The 21,645-nt window shown below is 37.2% G+C and overlaps 1 protein-coding gene across 1 annotated transcript in view; it reads right to left on the bottom strand.

The window, feature by feature from the left end:
• PREX2 (phosphatidylinositol-3,4,5-trisphosphate dependent Rac exchange factor 2) overlaps window positions 1-21,645 on the bottom strand; it is a 226,933-nt gene that overhangs the window by 48,560 nt on the left and 156,728 nt on the right. Inside the window, exons 33-35 of the mRNA XM_037058677.1 lie at window positions 21,205-21,307; window positions 15,122-15,265; window positions 8,832-8,946 (exon numbers count right to left, since the gene is read on the bottom strand). Coding sequence (XP_036914572.1) covers window positions 8,832-8,946; window positions 15,122-15,265; window positions 21,205-21,307 — 362 coding nt within the window. The remainder of the gene's footprint in view (window positions 1-8,831; window positions 8,947-15,121; window positions 15,266-21,204; window positions 21,308-21,645) is intronic.

Here is a 21,645-nt window from a genome sequence, read left to right as displayed (position 1 = left end):
AGGGAACATAAAGAAAAAGATTAATTTAGGGAGGGATGGCTTTTGAGGTATGCCAAGAAAGACGGGTAGGAATTAGCCACAGCAACTGAAATTAGAGTCACTCTGGCTAAAATGACCAAAGCCAACCAAATATGTCTTTTATTTTCTTCCCGAATGACCATGATAATTTCACAAACTTGAGTAGAACTTTGCCTTGCATTGAAGTTGTGTGGTCCATGCTAATTTTAGGAACATAATGCTCAATTCTTCACACAAATCATGATTTCTAGTAAGCCCATATTAATTTCTTCTAAGTTACAATAATGGTTTTTGAATCAAAAGCTCTGGGCCCCAGCTAATTTCCCCATTTGCGCAGAAGCAGAGCTTTGAGAGGATAACTTATCATTGGTCCTTCACCTTCTGCAGTACATCCACCAAACATAAGAAGTCTGAAGTGTCAGCCAAAGGAACCGAACAAAAGCAACAGGAAAAAAATTCACTCAAAGAAGTTGACACGGATGCCTTGAATACATTTTTTGAAAGACTGATTGTCCTTGTGATGGGCTGAAAAAGTCAGCAGAGTTAAAAAGAAAGATCAATCCTGCTTCCAGAAGCACTGACAATTTTTCCTCACAGAGTGTATTATTTCCTTAACTGGATCTTCAGGTGAGGTCTATTTGGTCCTTAACACCTCCAGCCCTCATTTATCCCAAAGGAAATTCTGAGCACAAAGCATTTTGTGTTTCCCTTTGCTTTAGTGAGAACAATAGGCTTCCTTAGCTTAGAGACAGAGGTAATTCAAAGGATTCGTTTTAAAGATGATTTTACTTGCTTCTGCTTGTAAGCCAGGATATCTATTCATCCTTGATGAATATTATCACAATAAAAGACTTATCACAAAATGTAAAAGCACAGTTGAGTAGTTGAAATCTCACTTGCTGCTCTTATCTAAAGATTGTATTAAAAATTCCTTTCCTGTAAAAGTAAAATAAAGATTAGACTTAAGAACAACTAGCAAATTAATTAGTCTGAATGCAGATAAGAAAATGTGCAGATAAATTAAATGAAATTACTTGCATAAATGTAAATGCTGCTGTACCATATTCCCAGACAGCAATGGCGGTGACATTTATAAGAATCACAGTATTTTTCAAATAAAGACAAGATGTTGCTCTCAAGACTGTCACTATAATTTCAAGTTTATCTGCTCTTGTCTCGTGTGAAACTTATGAACCTTGGCTATGATGATGAATTTTCTTGAGAGAGATTTCCAACAGAGCCAACATCTGTGCCCTTCAAATGGCCTAGATATGTTCTAGATATAAAAAGTATATTGTATACTGGAATAAATTCAATGAAGCTGTAATAGCACAAGAAAAGAAGGCTGCCACACTGCAATTAATCTGATTTCCCATTCAATTCAACTGTTTTCATGGTCCTTACTCTCTATTGAGCACAGTGGCGAATAGGACCAGGTTGCCCTCCTATATACTGAGCCAGGCAGACACAAGTAACTCACAAGTCAAAACAAAACGAATAAAAAATAAGAGGTTTTAAGCTTTAAAGACAGTGATTAATTCCAGCTGACGCTGTAATGACTAAAGGCTTCTTGCAGAAAGATAAATTGGAGAGGGGTCTTAAATAATGAAACCCTCTCATCAAATGGAAACGAAGCTAAAGCGTGCCCTGGTACAGCTGGGTTCAAAGAAGCTGAAGAAGAACTGATTGAAAGGAGGTACAGGGGGGCGCATTGATTCTGTCCACTCACCTGTTTCATGGCCCTGTTGCTCTTGGATGCCAACCTCCACACCACTGTTAGCGTTTCTCGGTCCCTCTGTGTGATTTTCACACGTACAGAAAACTCCCCTGACCCTACCCTTCTTCCATTCCCTCTCCCCTCAACACCGTAACCTCAACACCCCTTTCAGATCTCAGCATAAGGGTCACAATTCCTCAAACAGTTCACTCCTGAGGCCTTCAACCACCTCCCCATCCTGCCCCCCGTTAAGATTGCTTCCCTTCTTAGGCACATGTATAGCACCTGACCCTTTCCGCACATTATTTCCCCACATACTGCTACAAATTATTAGTAAAATTTTTGTGTAATATTTAGCATAACTCAAGGGCAAAATGTTCTTGGAAGGTAGAAATCTTGTCTTCTGTGATGCCCCCAATACGAAGCGCTGTCCCTGGTACTTGGTGGGCACAGGAGATTGGTTAAATAAATGTAAGTATCTAGCAACTCCTTGACTATTACTTTGTGTGAGAGTTTAGCACTTATGTATAACTTATATTTTGTAAACATTAGAGCCTTTATATATATATCACATACAGGAAAGAAGTGCAGAAAACATTCAAGCAATATAAATGAATACAAATTCTTTGTAAACTTAGTTATTTTCTCCTGGTATCGAAGAACCGCTTTTTATATAAAACAAAATTTACAACTCTAAAAACTGTTTGCCTAATCTGAAAACAGAAAGAAATGGAATATCCACATTCAGTTTACAGTTTGTCTTAGAGCAACAGAAGGATGGGTCATCTTAAGGTGTACCAGAATTTGCCTGAAACACAAACTAGAAAATAAATATAAACCTGCAATAGAGGAGAAGAATACGCATCTGAAATATTTCCAGTTAATTTAAGAAGAAATCCCAACATTTAATAACTCTAAAGCCACAGCTTCATGAAAAAAAAACACTGAAGGATAAAGGAATTATTTCTATTCCAATTAATGGTCTCTTTTTTTAATTTTTTTCTCCAGGTTTTATTAAGTCCACACTCTTGTTGATTTAAGGCAGTTTCCGCAGCTCCTCATCAACAGAATAACCAACATCTTCCATTTCAAGCTCGGACATGCTGCTGTCCAAACAAGGAACGAGAAAGAGTGTTTATGAATTGAAGGCTCTGAGGGAGGGAAGACAGGAGGTGGAGCCACGTGCCTAGGCCTGGAGATGAGGCATGAAGGCTGTGGTCCCACTCTGCGTTCTTCACTCACACTGTGTGACAGCTGTACTTAACGACATGAAATGGCACCAAGCGCACACTGCCCTTCACATCTACCTCATGCCCGGAGAACACATTCAGTGACAATCTCTTCCCCCTCGAAGTGCAGAGAAATGAAACATTTCACAGGAGTGCTATCGTGGGAATAGCCAGGACTTGTGATCAGACATTTTTCAGTTGAAAAAAATTGTTCACAATACATGTTTCTCTGATTGGCATTCGCACAGCATTTCTTGTGAATAAATATAAAATATCTATCATCTATCTATTTGTTATATAAAATGTGTTTTGGCACCTTAAAAACATTCTTCTAAAGAAAAATGTGCTATTCCACATCCATAAAAGCACCCGCAGGAGAACACGTGCTGTGAATGATTTTCTTGTCTTCTTTCGATAAAGATGTTGAATTTACATTTAGATGCCCCAAATCATAAGCCCTAAAAAGTCTCCATCTAAAGCTGTCACTTCACAAAAATAACAAATGACCTCCGTAACTAGTATACAACTTGCTTCTTTCAAATTTTCTTTGTTTCATTTTACTGTTGGCTTTATAATAAAAATAATATTTAAAGGATGTTCTAGAACCCACAAATTGAAAGGAGTATATTAATACAAGGAATAATGTTCGTATCTGCACTACATTTTACCTCACTGATCACCATGAAGTGGCACTTTTGGCCAATATCCAGGACACATTAAAATGAAAGGTTTTGGTAATGATAAAGCACATTTATGTAGGGCAGGAAAAAAGCAAAGCTAATGGGGATGATGGCTTCTGTCCAGAGGGAATGAATAAAAATGAAACCCTAAGGTTGGAAAAAGAGAATAAAATAATCTGAGGACGTTCGTGAAAGCAGGCGATGAAAATGCCCTATCCTGACTTTCTCGGTTAGAATTTCTGAGTTAAACACTTTACATGCTGTTATTTCTCAACAATCAGAGGGAAATCAATCAAGAACTGACTTGGCACAGGAGGGTATGTGTAGACATAGCTGTCAAATATTTCTGCTGGCCTAACATTGTCCGCGGAGGGTAACAGCTGAAGCAGGCCATCTTCAGGCCACAGTGTCGGGGCTCTGGCACAGGCAGCAGGGACGCCCCCCGTGCACTGCCTGGTCCGAACTCCCACAGAGACTGGGGAGGCGTGGTCAGACCAGCCAGCTGGCCTCTGCCGCTGCAGTACTGCCTCACAAGGACTTTAACCATTTTGAATACTACCCTCGTATTTGCAATAGAAGGAAATTAAGTAAAAAGGTTCTGGTGGCTTCTGTGTTGCACTTATAACAAAAGCTGACCTCCTCCCCTGGCCCACAGTCCTACATACCTCTCAGCAAGTATGATTGGTCTCAATGCACTAGAATTCCCCTGCCCTTCTGTGTCTTCCTCAGACATGGTAAGCTTATCCCCAACATCTGTGTGCATCTACTCACTGTTTTAGGTAAGATCTTCCCCCAGACTGGAAAGGCTGTCTTGCGATTAAGGCTTCCGTTCAAATACCACTTAATATTTAAGTCATCCCTGACCACCCACTCTAAATGACCTACCTCCTAGGAGAGCACCTTGTTTTAGACTTTCGTCACTGTGTTTTTCACTATCTACACTACTTTGCTCACGTGTTCATTTGTGGTCTTTCCCATTTTCTTAAGAACCAAAATGTCATGCACACTGAGTGAATGGCGCAGTGGTGGTGCAGACTCAGAGCAGCGGGGGCCCCTGCTGATATCTGAGGCCTCATCGATTAGTGACACAGAGTTTCTCTTAGTGTATAATGTTCAGTCCACACACTGCGATGGCCTAGTGTAGAATTTAAAGAGGAAAAAGGGGCTTTTGATCTAAATCCAGTTCTCACTACTTATTATCCAGGTAAACTTCTATGTTTCCCTTACAGTAGAAATTATAACATGGAACTTACTATCTAATCAATCCACATAACTCACCTAGCATTAGTGGCTCTTATCATGTTCTTAAAAGTTAGCAGGTATGTGGCTACCATTATCTTTTAAGTAGCAAACCATTCCCACCTATTACTATGCTGTTCTGGAAAAATCTCTATAACTGGAATGGAATCTAATGTTTACGCTTGTCCAGCCTCCTTATTCTGCACTTTTCCTGACAGTCCATTGGTCTCCGTGGTGTTGAACTCACCAACAGTGGGCACGTGACTTGGGGCTGGCTAATGACTGACTCCTCAGGACTACGCTAGGGCTCTCAGTGGGAGAAGCGGGGAGCATGAGGGCCACCTTCTCTTCTTTGAATGTAACACTGGTCTGTAGTGACTATTGTTACCCATATGTGAAACAACCCTGCCTGAAAATGAAGCCCACAGAGAGCAAAGGAGTACAGAGAGGCAGAAACAGAGAGGGTTTCTTAAAGACTCATATCCCTGGATGCAGCTGTGCCTGAAGCAGCCCCATTCCCTGGATATAGCTGTTATATAAGCCAACACAGTATTTTGTTTATACCAGTTTGAGTTTGGTCTCTGAAATTTGTTGTCTGGAGAGTGTTTTCTAATAAAATAGTAGTTTATTTATTTATTTATGTTTGCTCATTGTAAGTCTAAGGAAATAAAAGCCTTTTTTGAGGTCTAATTAATAAGTAAACAAATTTTAGCATCCAGAATGAAATGGTTTTTAGTGATAGTGTTAAAAAGGCTGTAGGACTCTGAGGAACTAGCAACACCTCTGGGCTATTTTTAAACAGGGGCAGTAAAGGGCTTTAAAGAAATGGTCACCATTGCCCTCTGACTCCGAACACTGAGAACAGATGGCCAAAGAACAATTTTGGAGTGTTTGTGGTTATGAAGAAAAGGAAAAAGTAAGAAAGAAATTAACACCCTTATTCAGGAAATAACAGGAAGAGAAGGCACTATTGGAAGTAAGGAGGAAGATAAGTGTCTTCCTGTGCAACAAAAATCTAACATGCAACAAGCGGATGTACTGCAGGTAATTGCTAACAAGGCACGTAATCTGTACTGAGGAGTTTGTACTTTCACAAATGCTTTTTCCAGGAAAGATACATTAAAATGTTCTTTTAGCGGCTAGCATGCAATTAATACACGTGCTGTTTTTCTTAATAAAATATTTAAACATCTTGCCGTGTATGTTATATACAAATATACATTATATTTGCTTTTTTTAAAGAAAAAATCCATGTGGGTGAGGTGTGAATGCTATTCCACAGTCCCTTCTTTTGCAAGTTATACCTAAATGATCTACTGCAATTAAAGGGTTATGGAGAACTCCTTATGCAAAGTACTTTGATAAACACAATGGAAACATCAAGATAAGTGTATCCCTCATCTCAAAGAGGTTATAAAAAATAAATTTCACTTATATGTGGAATCTAAAGAAAAATATAAGTGAACAAATAAAACAGAAACACTCATAGATACAGAGACCAGACTGACGATTGCCGGTAGAGAGGAGGGTTGGGGGACGGGGTGAGAAAGGCGAAGGGATTGAGAAGTAGTTAGAAAACAGTCATGGGGATATAAAGTACAGCATCGGAAATACAGTCAATCGTATTGTAATAATTATGTGTCGTGCCAACTGGGTACTGGAAAATCAGGGGGTCCATATACTCATACATATACTTTGTAAAGTATATGATTGTCTAACCACTATGCTGTATACCCGGAACTAATACAAAACAATGCTGAATGTAAACTATAAGTGAAAAATTAAAATATACACATACACATACATATATATACACATACACATTATAAAAATGATTAAAGAAGATGAGAGATTTGTACACATAATGCATCTTGGGGGAGAAATACTGAACTCTGTAATAGCCATAAATAAAGTAACATGAAAGACTGCAAGAGTGACCTGACAACTGTGTAGTTCAAGGCCTTGTTTACAGTACAGACGGCAGCATCATCCATGAGATTTTTAACAAGTGTGCAGGTGCTGCTGGTCTGGGGATCATGTTTTGGGAGCTCCAGGAACTAGGGAATTGGTTTTCAATTCTAGCTGCATGTTAGACTCTCCCAGGGGACTTCTAAAGACATCTAATGCCCAGGCTTCCTCCCAGGCCAGTAATAAAAGAAAACTATTTCATGAAGGAGACTCTACTAGAGCTGGACATGGAAACATATGAACAGCAGTTTTATAAACAGAGACAGGAAGCAGATGCTAAGTGAAGGGTGAGAGCTGAGGAAGAAGGAAAGGACAGGGCGTGATTAGAAACAAGGTGAGCTGAGCACGGCTGATGCATGGGCGGAGCAACCAAATCCTGGGCCACGTCATAACAGATCCTGACTACACACCAAGGAGCTTGTGACTCCTTTGGAGCACCAAGAAATCACTGAATGCTCTGAGCAAGAGACTGACATGGTACCATGTGGTTTAAAGTCATTATCTAGAAGAAGAATCCTGAGCAGATAAAACAGCCCTGGTTCCTGGAGAAAGATCAGTCAGGTGCCACAGTGATGATCTAGTACTATTTCTCACACTGTACGGCAGGGAGGTGTTCGCAGGGCCCACATGTTCTACACAAATGCTGTAATTCTGTGTCCTTATTTGAAAGATAAGAATCTATTCAGTCAATCAGATGGGCAGACGTCTCTTTTGTGAAGACGGTATGCAATGGAGAGATTTTCCACAAGATTGAACTTAGGCTTCTTGAGTCAGTATTCCTATAGTCAGTAGACACACTGTTTAAGATTTTAAGATTAACTTTATGTTTTCCTGTGGAAGCAGCCAGTGTATCACATGTATCTGAGACAGACTGATCCAGACAAGGTAGTAAAATTGGGCCAGCCCCAGAGACACATGGGTCAGAAGCCTCAGGATCTCCAACTACATTTTAGGAGGACGAGAAAATGAGAAATAAAAAATATGTGGGGGGACTTTGGGACCAAAGCTTCAGAGGATGATAAAATGCTGAAAAAAGTTTTAAAAAAGCATAAAACTAGGAGAAAAGGGGTTTGCGTGAAGTGGAAGCAGAGAGACAAAGCAGTTTAAGTGAAAGAAAACCTACCCATCGGTCATAACCACAAGAACCAATACCTGCTCCATGTCAAGAATTTTAGACATTATTTTCACAGTTTTACCATATTTCAGACAAAACCAAAATAATGTCACAGTAGTATTTTTGAGTTATTAGGGCTTAAGGTAGAACAGAAACATTTTCTTTAAAAAAGAAGAGCTGCAATCTGCTAATAAATTTAAAAGGTAATCTGTTAGCAGAGTAATATTAAAGGAGGAAAATATATGTGTTGATAATATGTTGAAAATTAAAGTTGCTGAATTATAACACTTATTGGGGTTAATTTTCTCTGCCATTGATCACTGTACCCGTTAACATTATGTTTAGAGGGGGAAACAGTAAAATGCAAACATTAACATCACACGTATTTGAAAGTAGGTACGTGTTTTTCCAATACCAAGTACAAATTTCATCCACGTTAAACATCCAAATCCCCGTCACCAATTATCTTCCATGTTATACATCTTCTTTCTGTATGAGGGGTCAGTCGTTCAATGGCACATAAAGAAAACCATTTACCCTTAATCCACTGAACATTTTGGGGGACACCAATGTCCCCAAAATATCAATGCTTTTTCCCCTGGAAATAGTCTACGAAATCTTTAATCCCTTGCTTGTTAACAGAAAATAAAACAATAGCATGAAAATTTACAAACATTTTTGTTTCATTTAGAAAAAGAGCACCCATTAGAATATATGAAGTAGTAAACCCCAGAATTTTATAGCAACTCTGTTTTATATCAAAAGAAATATTATAATTCTTCTAATATAATAAATAATGTAAAATGCTAATTATCTGTGCCTGTAAAAATATAGAAACTTTTAAAAAAAGATTAATGATCACATACCTGAGCTTCTGGTTGTACTGTTTGACCTTTTCCAATGAGGCCGCATTTATCTGAGCTTGAAATTCTTCCACTGAAACATTGTCTTTATAATAATATCCTTCCATGCTCTCCAGTGCTATGTAAACAAGTAAATGTACTTTTTACATGATTTTATAACTCAATTTCTTCACATATTGTGTGATTTTATTAATTATTAGTAAATGTATTAAATAGCAACAACATATGCAAGAAACTATCTTTCACCAGACCAAGAATGAATAACTCATTCTTCTGCTCTCATAATAAATAGCAAACATTTGATGATTCTCTGTTAAGTAGAAAAAGGTAATCTCTAATTTAAACTATCTTCTGTTTTTAAAACATTTTGTATATGATTTTTGCAAAGCTAAACTCAAATTCATATATTATAAACATCTAAACACAAAGACATATACACACATATGTATGAGAGGCAGAACTATACATTAACATACAGAAGAGTAAAAAATTGATATTGTCACTCTCCATGTATATTCAATTCTCTTATAGGTGTAATTAAATTATGAAGTGTTAATGTAATAAATAAACAATATAGATAAAATAAAATCTTAGAAAATTGCCTCTACCCCAATGGCCAGTAAATTTAATTAAAAATAAACAAGCACAAACATATATATAAAATATTTATATACATAAATGCCATCGATTTTAAAAGTCTTTTGATTAATAAAGATATCCTTCTTAACTGACATTTTTGGTTAATAAAGTTTCCTTTAAACTTCATTCAGTGATATTTTTAACCTTTTAGAAGGGAAATGAGTCAGATGGAATTGCCCAGAAGTACAAGATTTCCTATAGAGAGGTTGCCAGCAACAGAAATGGCAATGGAATCAATCTGGTCCAATGTAAATTATTTCCCCTTGAAATTACTACTACTAAAGAGCCTCACACAGACTATTTCAAAATTGATTACAAATTAACCTTATTTTAAAACTTATACATGCAATAGTTTCTAAACTAAATAATAAAGTTTTCTCCAATTGACAGAAAGAAATCACCATTTGGGGGGCAAAAATAAGAAAGTCACTGCTAGTTTTAGTTGTGCAATATTTTCTAAACTAGTCAGATTTCTAGAGCATTGAAGAGACAACAAAACTTTCAGAGTATTGCCAAATTGGAAATTTTTAAAATGGAATTATTGGCCTATAACTGAGAAAAGCAGTTGTGCAAAATTAGAGAAAAAAACCTAGTATATTTACTTCAGTACTGGAAATAAAAATCTGATCTTGTTTCAGGGACTGTTTGTCTATTGCTTAAGATTTCTGCATTAATTAGAATATGTGCAATGGTTAAACCAGCTTCTGGTCCTGAACACACGGGATTGGTGGTAGGATGGGATGGGAGTAATAGACAGAAAACTGTACTTGAAAAATAATTAAATAATTTTTTTTAAAAGCCTTCCTAAAAAAAACCAAATGCTGTTTGATTTGATTCTAGTCTTCTAGTCTTCTAGATTCTAGTCTTCAAATAGATGCCACATTCACTTCCATTCACAAGACGTTTATTTGTGAAAAGCAAGTATTCCAGGAGTATTCAGTCTATCAATGGTCAGGCTTCAACATGAATTCCTCCTACTAGTGGTGAAGGTAATTATGAAAGCCCTTGCATTGGAGTGAAACCACCACTTCCACTCCTTGGTAGCTGTGAGACCTTGGCCACGTTAATTAATATCTGAGAGTTGCAGGTTCCTCACTTGTAAAATGGAAAATAAGAGTACTGAGTAATTATGGTTCTTGGAAAAGAATTAAGTTAAATAATAGGACTAAGAGAGCCTATGACTACTCTTACCATTCATTACACGTGTTTCATGTACCAGGCAATGGGCCTAGCGCCCCTCGGGCATTATCTAATTTCCAGGACCTACAGATGATGGGTGAGTGTGCTTAAGGAACAGAGAAGTTGTGGGAACTGAGAGGAGGGTCTATATAATGACACTTCAACATGTGATACTAGGAAGACTTGAAAAACACTAGGAAGGAGCTAGAGGGGAGCAGGGTAGGGTAGGAGGGCCTGGGAGGGTAATAAGAAAGCACCTGGCATCTAATTTTTACAAAAGTCTGGATGGCTCAATTTTAACCAGAATGTCCAGTCCTGCTCTAACAGTGTGTTATAATACAAAAACAAACTCAAATTTTCATTAAGTTTCTTGACAATATTTCCAAATTAACAATAGTTAATATTATGTAAAAAAAGTTTTAAAGAGAGGAGAGTCTCATAATTTGTCAAGAGCCTCAGCAAAATTTTATGGTTCCTGCATGGTGCTGTGGGGAAATGAACAAAAAAAAGATGAGTTCTTTATTTCAAAAGTAAACTTTGTATGGCAAAGTAGAGAAAGAAGAACTACATTTTCTCTTTTAGGTCCATGGCTTGGTTATTTATTGTTCAGAAAAAAAAAAGAAATACAATTATATTTTACCAAATTATTTTTTTCTGTTCTTGGAAAAGTAGGTTAAATATATAATAATGTCCAAACTTCAAAATTTGATCTCTCCTTTGCACTTTCCTGTCCAGTTACCTTCGTTCTCACCCTGTGGACATCCTGATTTCAGACTTCTAGCCTCAAGGACTCAGAGAACTCATTTCTGCTGTTTTGAAGGCACCCAGCTGGTGGTCACTTGGCAGTCCCGGGAGACTAGCACAAATGCAGTTCCGAAGCCTCACTTGGGGAGCATGTGCTTTCCATCCCTGAACTCTGGCTCTGTGGATTGAAAGGTGCTGATCCCCAAAGGGGCACATTATCCCCAGGAGACAAAGCAGGGATCCCACTGAACCGTAAGCTGTGGTTGCCTCCTGGTCATCGGAGGCTCCTTGTACCAAGGTACTAGCAGCCACGAAGAGCAAATACTATCTTGGCAAGGCTAATAGACCCTGATCATCCTAAGGATACTTCCTTAGGGGTTATTGTTATATAATGAGAAATACATCTGTCATCCAGGTAATCCATCCACTCAGGTCCCTCTTGGTACTCTCTTGCCCACTTTTGATGGTGACTGGACAACTGCAAGGACCTTGGTCTGAGAAGGACACAGTGATGAGAAAATTGCGCCCCTTGGGGACAAAGGTCTTAATCATGTCATGGACACCAGCAGGGGTGCAGACTGAGAACAAGGCTAATTTACAATGGATAGCAGAAGAGGAAAAACGAAATTCTACTGCAGCTTGAGACCAGCTGTAGCAACAGGGCTATAGCTGTCCATTTGCATGTTTCCTCTAAATTATCCTCCCAGAAAGGGAGGTCCATCAGGGATGAAGGACACGCTCCCAATCCTTACAAAAACAAATGGATCCGAGGGTGCCAGATGTGCACTGTGGCAGACGCTCTGAGAGTCACCCACTCAGATTCTCTTTAAAAACTGAAGGGCTTGTTGCCTAGTTGCTACGGCAGCCAGAAGACATCCTCAACTGTCAGCTCTCTAAGGCATCTGCAACCTTTGCTACAGAACTGTCGTCCCACCTAATCCCATCTTTTTGAGGGGCAACCTGCATTCTAATGACCTAACAAGGCAGATGCAAAAAGGCCCAGCCCCCCTGACCCAACTCCCTAGACTCTAGAAGGATCAAACATCTGTGAAATAGATTATTCTAGTTAAGCAAACATCTGGAAAATTGCACTGTATTTCATAATCCACCAGACCTGTGTTTTCTCACTCCGGCAGACATTTAGAATCACCTGGAAAGTTCTAAGACAGACTGGTGTTTGGGCTCCACCTCCCAGAGATTCTGATGCGCTTGTTTGGGATAGGACCAAGCATGCATATTTTCTAAACCTAGAAATACGATTATTTTCATATTTCCCAAGGTGACTAATATGCAGCCAGTACTGGGAGCCACTGAGAGACAGAAGGAAAACAAGCCAGCGGGAAGTGGGTGGAGAAAGCAACCCTGACACCCTTCTTCACTCTCATTTTTTACTTCCTTTATCTCACCAAGAGCTGGGGGATCCCAACAGGATTCCTTCCCTGACCTGTAGGAAGTACTTAATTGAAGGTTGCTTTAGCGTGATCTTCACATTCTAGCTCTTGGTTGTGCTCTGTGCTGACTTTCCTGACTGGGTCTGTGCTCCTTCCCTTAGGAGTGCGCCCCCCTCTGCCCCAGCATCCGCTCTGCCAAGAAAACTGGGAAGAAGGCAGTGCACTCACTTCCTGTTCTAAGTATATGATACCTCAGCCAACTTTTGCAGGGTTGACTTTACTAAATTTCCCAGGAAATTTTCAAATTTATCTAATATTTCTTATTATTTGCCAGGAAAGAGCCATGTATACATGCACACACAAAACTAAATTCGCCCCACCCATGTAAACTTTCACCCCAGAATAAACCCCATTTGGGAGTCTCTTCATTTACCACTACTTTCAATTTCCAGATGGTAATCTCCGCTGGAACTAGGGCTGTATTGACTGTGCGTCCCTTAATCTGATGAATACTGAGAGCTACTAATGGTTCCTCACAGAAGTTTTATCAATGCAGAGGAAACTCTGCAAGCCCTTTCTATGAACTACCTTATCAAAGACAGATTCTTAATGAGACCAAGAGTTTTACAGTCTTTACCTGTCTGTGACCTCAACTGCAGAAGTATTCCCACTGGTTCTTATTCATTTTTTAATATTTTACTGCTGTGTAAATGTTTGCTGTAGCTGCTCTTTCAATTACATTTTTAAAGTGATATTGTACTTACTGAAATAATAAACACTCAGGGATTCTTTTTCAATTTGTTTTTGCCGCTATTATAAAATAGAGGTTACTTGCGAAGTAAAATAGGTTTACTTGCAAAAGTAGCACATTTGCTACTGGGTATGAATATTCAGCTTTTTATGGCTGATACATCACACAGGTAATAATTTTTTTAGGAAAAATGTCTAATGCCATCTGTCATCTCAGTAACATTTAAAAGGCAGGATTTTAAAAAAGGGACAAAGGAAAAGGAGGGAAGAGGCTTCAATGACTGTGAACTCCAGTGAAACCCTGTACAATTAACACTCCAGACCAGCATCCTCCCCTCCTCTAAAACTGTGTCTCTACGATGGCTTTTAACACATTCTAGGCTTAACAATTCTCTTAACATAGCTCCAAAGGTCTATTTTTGCTCAAGTTTCTTTTTTATTCCTTTTACTACAGAATCTTGTAATACTTTTACGAACCCTATTACAGTCCTAAAAAAAAAAAGGAAGGGAAGAAGGAAGAAAATACCTCCTACTAACTCCTAAGATCTTCTCTCCACTGAAACTTTCCTCTGCTTAAATGGAGTCTTGCCACGAATCTGTTCCCCATGGTCATTGTTGTTAGAATTAAAATAATATGCATGTGGCACAAGCAGAATTTTGACTTGGTAGTGAATTTAGATTATATATGCCTGCCTGTTCTTCAGTCACAGAGGTTGATTTTATTCCTCTACTCTTCTTTTTTATTAGAATATAAAAATTCCACAGCAAAACCAATGCAGGTCTCAAAAACTCAAAAGAAGAAAAAATCAAATGTTCTACAGTACCACTCAGAAAATTGATATAATCTGTGACCACAGCATGAATTTAAAAAAAAGACATAGACTAGAGGAATCTGCACAATAGTCTGGACCTCTGATCTTTTCTAGGCAGTAATTATGACCCCAGAAACCAAAAACGATCTGGGACTTTTCACTAGAAAGCAGTTCACTGCAAGAAGCTTCTCATTCACGTTAATCTTAATTTCTTCTACTGCAGTTGAAACTCATTCCTCATTGCAAAGACAATTTATTTACAAAAGAAACACATTTTATTGACAAAACTGACATAATACAGTAAAACTCAAAGATAAAAAAATCATTAATCACCCAATTATACTAAAAGCATTTTATATACATATAAGTAAATGGGTGCATGTATGACACAATCAGACTACAATATAAATTCTTTTCTATAATCTGCATGTGTATATTGTTGACCCTTGTCTCTCATAAAATATCTTAATCATACAATTTTATTGGTTCTACCACCATTTATTTATGCCAATTAAATTTATCTTTATTTCAACCACTCATGTCTTGTTTCTCCCTTATAAATAATGCTGCAATCTTACTTTATAAATATCTATACGATACATGACTTTTTCCTTAATAATCATTCCCTGAAGAAAATATATTATCTAGACACTATGCAGGAATTTCTTGAGATAATGAAAAAAAAGCCATGATGATGATTACAGTTAAATTTACTTTTTAATATGGATCAAAATAAAATAATGTAGGCACATGAAGCATAAACAAGGAAGCAGCTTACCTTGAGCAAAAAGCACAGGGTGAATTTTGAAGCCTCCTCCACTCTTCAGCCGTTCTGGCAGCTGTTCAAAGTGGTAACCATCGATGTAGAAGTACACTTTCAGAGCTTGCCGGCTTCCTTCCACTTGATATGTGAGAGGGACGTCTACAGTGACATTTCATGTTATGTTATTTCTTAAAATCAGGACATGCTACATAGTATGTTTGTTAACTTCTAAAAAGAATCCTGAAAATTAATTAAAAACTAAATATCTTAAAAGTACCCCTGTTTATCAAGTTCGGTGTTATTTAGGGAAAGACTAAATAATCAGATTCTCATTAGCTAAAGCAACAATAGACTTAACATTGCACTGTATATAAAAATCCTGTCAGAGGGAACTTTGTTACGTTTTGACACACCAGATGTCTCACTTAACTAAATGAGAAGTTAAGCTAAATGTGGTTTAGAATCACAATCTATAGTGGCCGTTGCCTTGCTCACATTTCAGTTGAAACGAGCCCATGGGGTACACTTCATAAGTAGTGTGCAAGAAATTGAATGCATACCAACTATTATCAGAATTTGCATGGGCTTTGCAAGTTCCATTCCTTGAGCTCAAGATCAAAACTGGATTATCTCTGTTGATGCCCAAAAGTCATTAGAGATTATCTGTCCAAATTCTTTTAGCTTTTTTTTTAATATCCTAAATTTATTTACTCAAAAAAAAAAAAAAACCCCAGCTAATTTGAGAAGCTAAAATGCTGCAAAAGTATTTCACAGGGATATCATGAAATCTTTTCATTTTATGATAAATAATTTCCACATATTAAAAAAGTAATGTAAAATCTTTCTTAAAAGCTAGAATAGTCACATTTAACCAGTTTAAAAATAAGGCCAATATATAGTAGATGTTTAATATGTTTTTGTCTCAATATTTATTGCTAATAACATTGAAATAGAACTGTCTAAAAGTAGAGTTCAAGGTTAAATACCATTAATAACAGATTCCAAACTTCTTACTAAATGTATGTAATTCTGCATATCAACAGAAGCATCATAATAACATCTACAAGTCTCTTTTATTCACATACTAATACTGCTTATTTTGCTTTGTTTCTTTTTTAAGGAAGATGAAGGATTTTGATTTAAAAAAAGGAATAAAAAGTTTCTTATGTAAATATTTGGGAATTAACTACATTTTAATCATGGGGAAAATCCTTTTTTTTGTTTTCCTGATTCTAAAATGAAGAAAAAAGATACATGGACACCAAAGAAAATAAAGATTTGTATTGCATATTTTAAATATTGGTATCTTCTAGCTCCCCGTTTAATACAATGTCTTTCATATATATTTTATTTTATTATTTTTTAAAGATTTTATTTATTTATCTTTAGAGGGGAAGGGAAGGAGAGAGGGAAATATCAATGTATGGTTGCCTCTCATGCGTCCCTTGCTGGTAACTGGCCTGCAACCCAGGCATGTGCCCTGACTGGGAATCGAACCGCGATTGTGTAGTTCGCAGGCCCACACTCAATCCACTGAACTACTCCAGCCAGGGCATCTTTCATATATATTTTAATTCCATCTCCTTACTTTTTGGCACCCATGCAGCCAATCTCTGCATGAGCCAAATGAATAATGTTATTAAAAGGAAAATAATAATGCAGTTGTGAGTCCCATATTATACGCCTAACAAAGAACAAATAAAGATGATTTACCAGAAATTAAGAAACTGAAATGAAAATAACCATGTTATTGGGTTTAAAATGAAGTAAAAAACTAAGAGTACTATGTAAAAGAATGGAAACCCATTTCTTTCAAAGTATTAAGTATACCTGAAAAGTGTATAATAATGTGGAGTTGAAAATCACTGCCTTTAGTTATAATTTATCAGCTGTGGAAAACAAACTTGATGATTAGGACTATGTAATGATTAAAAGCTTCAGAAACATGACTGCATAAGGAAAAGGCCTCTGGTTCTATCCTACAGAGAGATGCATCCTTGAGAGAAGTTTCAATGGTGGGACCCCATCATAGAACAGGCCAGTGAGTCTGAAAATAAGTCTTTGACTAGGAAGTTTTTAGTTCCCTTTGCCTGAATTGCACTTTCTCTCCCCTGAACAGGGTTGGGTCTTTCTTATCTTTCAGGTTTCATCTTAAAAGCTACTTCTGCTGAGTGCCCTTCAATGGTGACTTCTAAAAGGGCCACCTCACCCTTGTTCTTCATACCTTACTTATTCCCTGTGCAGGATTTATCATGTCCATACTTGTCTTTGTTGTTCATTCCTCACTTGTGGTCTTCCAACTAGGCTATGAGCTCTCTGAAGACAGGGACATGTCTATCAAGGTCACCAAGGCACCCACAGCTCCAGGCACGTTCGGATGGAGTGCAGGGTCAAAAATATGCATTCCCATAACAGTTCCTATCAAACTACCTTTATCACAATTGAAAAGGGGAAAGTCTGGTGTCATTATATTATTCTCCAAAAACATAAAGATTTTCTACAAAATGTAATTAGATACAACCTAATTGTTTAGTTCCTTTATTCTTCCTTCACCAAACACATAGGAGGGGGGAAGTACCTTGTACTTTCCCTGTGCTGAAGTGGGCCAAATTGTCCATTTTTTCCTCTGTACTTCTCACCGGTCTCTAAGCTTTATATCATCAGGGACATTGTTTCATGTAGTCATCCTTATATCCCCAAAACTGAGTTTAACACTCAGCATGTTGTATATACATAATAATTATTTCTTTTAAGAAAGTAAACTGTCTTCAGTCCAGAAGTTTAAATTCTACTTGCTTGGTATATCATATTTCTTCAGAACCTCAGTATTCTTTAATACAAAAACAACACTATGAGTAATGTTAAATATAGCTTTTTAAAAAAAGATTTTATTTACTCATTTTTAGAGAGAGGGAAAGAGGAGAGAAATATCAATATGTGGTTGTCTCTCACACACCTCCTACTGGGGACCTGGCCTGCAACCCAGGCATGTGCCCTGACTGGGAATCGAACTGGCAACCCTTTGGTTCGCAGGCCTGCGCTCAATCACTGAGCTCCACCAGCCAGGGCTTAAATATAGCTTTTTAACAAGAATATGAAGTAGTAAATCAAGGAGAATGGATTAGAATATTTAGTGACTACTACAGTGAGCCTTATATAATACTCGAGACTTTCAAATATATTACTTTATTTAAGCCTCACAAGCCTGTGAGTCAGGGGAAGCTAATATTCTCATGTTTGAGGATAAGAATAGAACCAGGATCTGAACTAAGTTTTCTTGATTTCAAGGTCAATGTTCTCTTTATACCTCCCTGCCTCCACCCTTCTGTGCTCAGTCCTTCTCCCAGAGGCATACAGCGAACTTGCTTTCGTCACAGTGACACCAATTCATTAATCAATCTCGCTTCTCTGCTTCTATAGAAATCACATGCAATTAATGACAACGCTCTAGTTTTCTTAACCCACACAACTAAGATTTGAAGGCCCTTGAATGCAGAATCATTCTCTTCTTGTGAAGAGAAGTGAAGTTATGCCTACATTTCATTAAGTAAATGAAAATGTATTCTATTTTATACAGGCCCACAGAAGACGATACAATTTGTTCAAATAATATTATCCTTATCAAATAATCCCCTTTATCAGACAAATTATCCCTTGAATATAACCTCTATTCCCAACTTTTGAATTCATGTTCTTGTTCTCTCATCTATCAATGAAGTCAAACTTTAATAAAATTCTGTTCTCTTCCTTCATAATGTAATACCTATGGAATCAATGACTTTTATCATCTCCACAGCCATTCTCAAGGTCAAGTCACCACCCTCTTTCACCCAGATCACTGTTTTAGCTTTTTAGCTGCCCTGCTTTGGCCCCTAGTAATGGTCTGTTCAATGCAATGGTTTGGGCAGCCTTTAACAGGTAAGGCGGACCATGTCATTCCTCTGCTCAATCGCTTAATTAGAAAGGCAAAGTTCTTTCAATGGTCTGGCCTCCTCTTCCTTCTTATCTCCTACTCTTTTTCCCTCAGGCACTCCATGCCAGCCACACAGGCCTCCTTGCTATTCTGAGAGCATGCCACACTGTTCCAATGACTCTGGGACATCTCCTGCAAATGTTTGTGTGACTCACTCCCTTAACCCCTTCAGCTCTTTGCTCTCCTCCTATAAGGCTTCCCCCACCTAGCTTGATAGACATTTGTACCCTTTCATCAGCTCCTTCATTTTCATACTCTGTTCTCTCCCATTTACATTACACATTCATAGTATTATCTTCTAATGCATTATCAAATTACCTCATTTGTCCTGCTTGTTACTCATATCTCCCCACCTGAATATCAGCTCAGTGAGAATTATCCATTTGTTTAGTTCTTTACTGTATCCAACACCTAGATTAGTGCTTGGTTATAGTGGGCATTCAAGGAAGTTTTGATGAATGAATGAATGATTATCATTCTTAAATCAGATCATGGATTAAATGAATATTTATTGGGTCCCAATTTACTGTGCTAGACATTAGAAATGTGAAAATAAGTAAGAACCTTTCCCACCCCTGGAGAAGTTAACATCTACCATAATACACAAGATCCCCACACTTATGCATAAACAAGAGGCAGAAAAATAACAAACTGCTAAATATTTCTTGGACTCGTACATAAATTTTGAACCTACTTATGACAATGTTGAAGTAGTAGATCAATGATAATGCAGAAACTAAAAGATATGGAGATTAAATGCTACTTATTGTTATTTCTCCAAATGTATACTTCTAAATCACTGTCTTCATTAGGTACAATGATGGCAAATTGGTAAATCAATGGAATACTTTTCATTCCATCAATTTATTAAGTAACTTCTTTGCAACATCACATACAATGATGTTCTGTTGAAGTTCTCTCCTTCCTTCTTCACACTAAGTTTGTTTCTCCTTCTACTTTCACAATCATAGAGCCCTTCTGCTTGTGCCATGCATGTACTTCACTGATATTTGTTCATTTATTTCCTTGAAAAAAATGTTGCCTTTTTCTGTTCCAGGCACTCTCTTGGGTGCTAGAGATACAACAATGAATAAGATAGGAAAGGTTCTGCCATCTTGGATATTGTAGGAGATAAATAAATGAATCAGGATAAGTATCATGATTATATTTATACACATTAAAATGCTTGACATTCAGATGAAGTGATTTTCAATTTTCATTTTTGAACTAGCAAAAATACAGAAGATGTGTCTACTTTAAATTAAATTATAACTTTTATCAATTAATGTCAGATCAAATTATTATAATGTCTTTCTGAACTGGTTTAGATAGAAATCTTATACATTGTGAGCATAACATTGGGCTCTTCTGTTTCTTATTGGCCCTAAATACCTTTTTTCATTGCCTGCTAACACATTCTCTAAGGAACAACTGAAGATGTTCAGTTAAGTATGCACTCAATTTAGGCAATTTTGCTATATACTTAACTTGTTTTGGAATCTATAGGGTTTAGCCACACAGCCAGATATATTAGGGCAGTCATTTTATTTGTCTTATATCTTGATATAAAAGCAGTACAAAGAACACATATCCTATGGTCCTATTCATATGAGACACTTAGCACAGGAAAATTTATAGAGATAGAAAGTTGAACATAGGTTACCAGGGACCAGAGGAGAGGGTAATGGGAACTTAGAGCTTAATGAGTATAGAGTTTCTGTTTGGGAGAGTGAAAAAATCATTGGGAATGGTTGCACAATATTGCGAATGTACTTAATACCACTGAACTGGACACTGAAAATTAATTAAATGGCAAATTTTATGGTATGTATGTTTCACTGCAATAAGAAAAACAAAAAAAGAAGGGAAAAAATCTTGCTAGCACAAAATTTGATGCTCAGAAAGTTCTGGAGGCCAAACTAACACGTAAAACTAAAAATTTAGAATTATCAGTAGATTTAAGTCATACAGACCTTTCATCCCCTCCAAATTGCTATTATTATTTTCCTTACACATATTTTATATAAAACCATTTAAACTTCATATTAAATATATTCACATAAAAGCATTACCACATGTTGTTGTTTTATGCCAAAGAAATTCTATAAAACATTTAACTACGTACTTGCAACCAGTGGTTCCTCTTCTGATGGTTTAAAGTAAAAAGAGACCTTTTCCAAATCAAAGAGTGCAACCAGTGTATCTTCTAGCATGGCCTGTTCGTCTGTCTAGAGAGAAAGAAAAACAAACAGTGCATGACATTACAGGATTGTGTAGACCACGGCACGGTCTGCCCGGCCTGGCCTGGCCTAGACTACCATGACATCACCAGTTCATCACCAGCTAGTCTGGACTAGCTGCACTTGTGTTTTATTTACACACACACCAAATTATCAACTCTTCACTAAAAGTTTACTGCCTTAAATCAAATGAATAAATCTCTCAAAGTTACACATTTTGCTTATGGTTTTAAATTTTAATTTTCTCAATTGTCTAAATGGTTCTACACAACTCTTCAGTCTGTTTTGTAGCTAGAGTCTAATCATATTTATTTTGCTTATACTTA

This window comes from Sturnira hondurensis, unplaced genomic scaffold (genome assembly GCF_014824575.4).
Source record: "Sturnira hondurensis isolate 20B ecotype Veracruz unplaced genomic scaffold, ASM1482457v3 Scaffold0010128, whole genome shotgun sequence".
NCBI classification, from domain to species: domain Eukaryota; kingdom Metazoa; phylum Chordata; class Mammalia; order Chiroptera; family Phyllostomidae; genus Sturnira; species Sturnira hondurensis.
The sequence above is the reverse complement of the archived record's forward strand: the minus strand, read 5'-3'. Positions and strand labels throughout refer to the sequence as shown.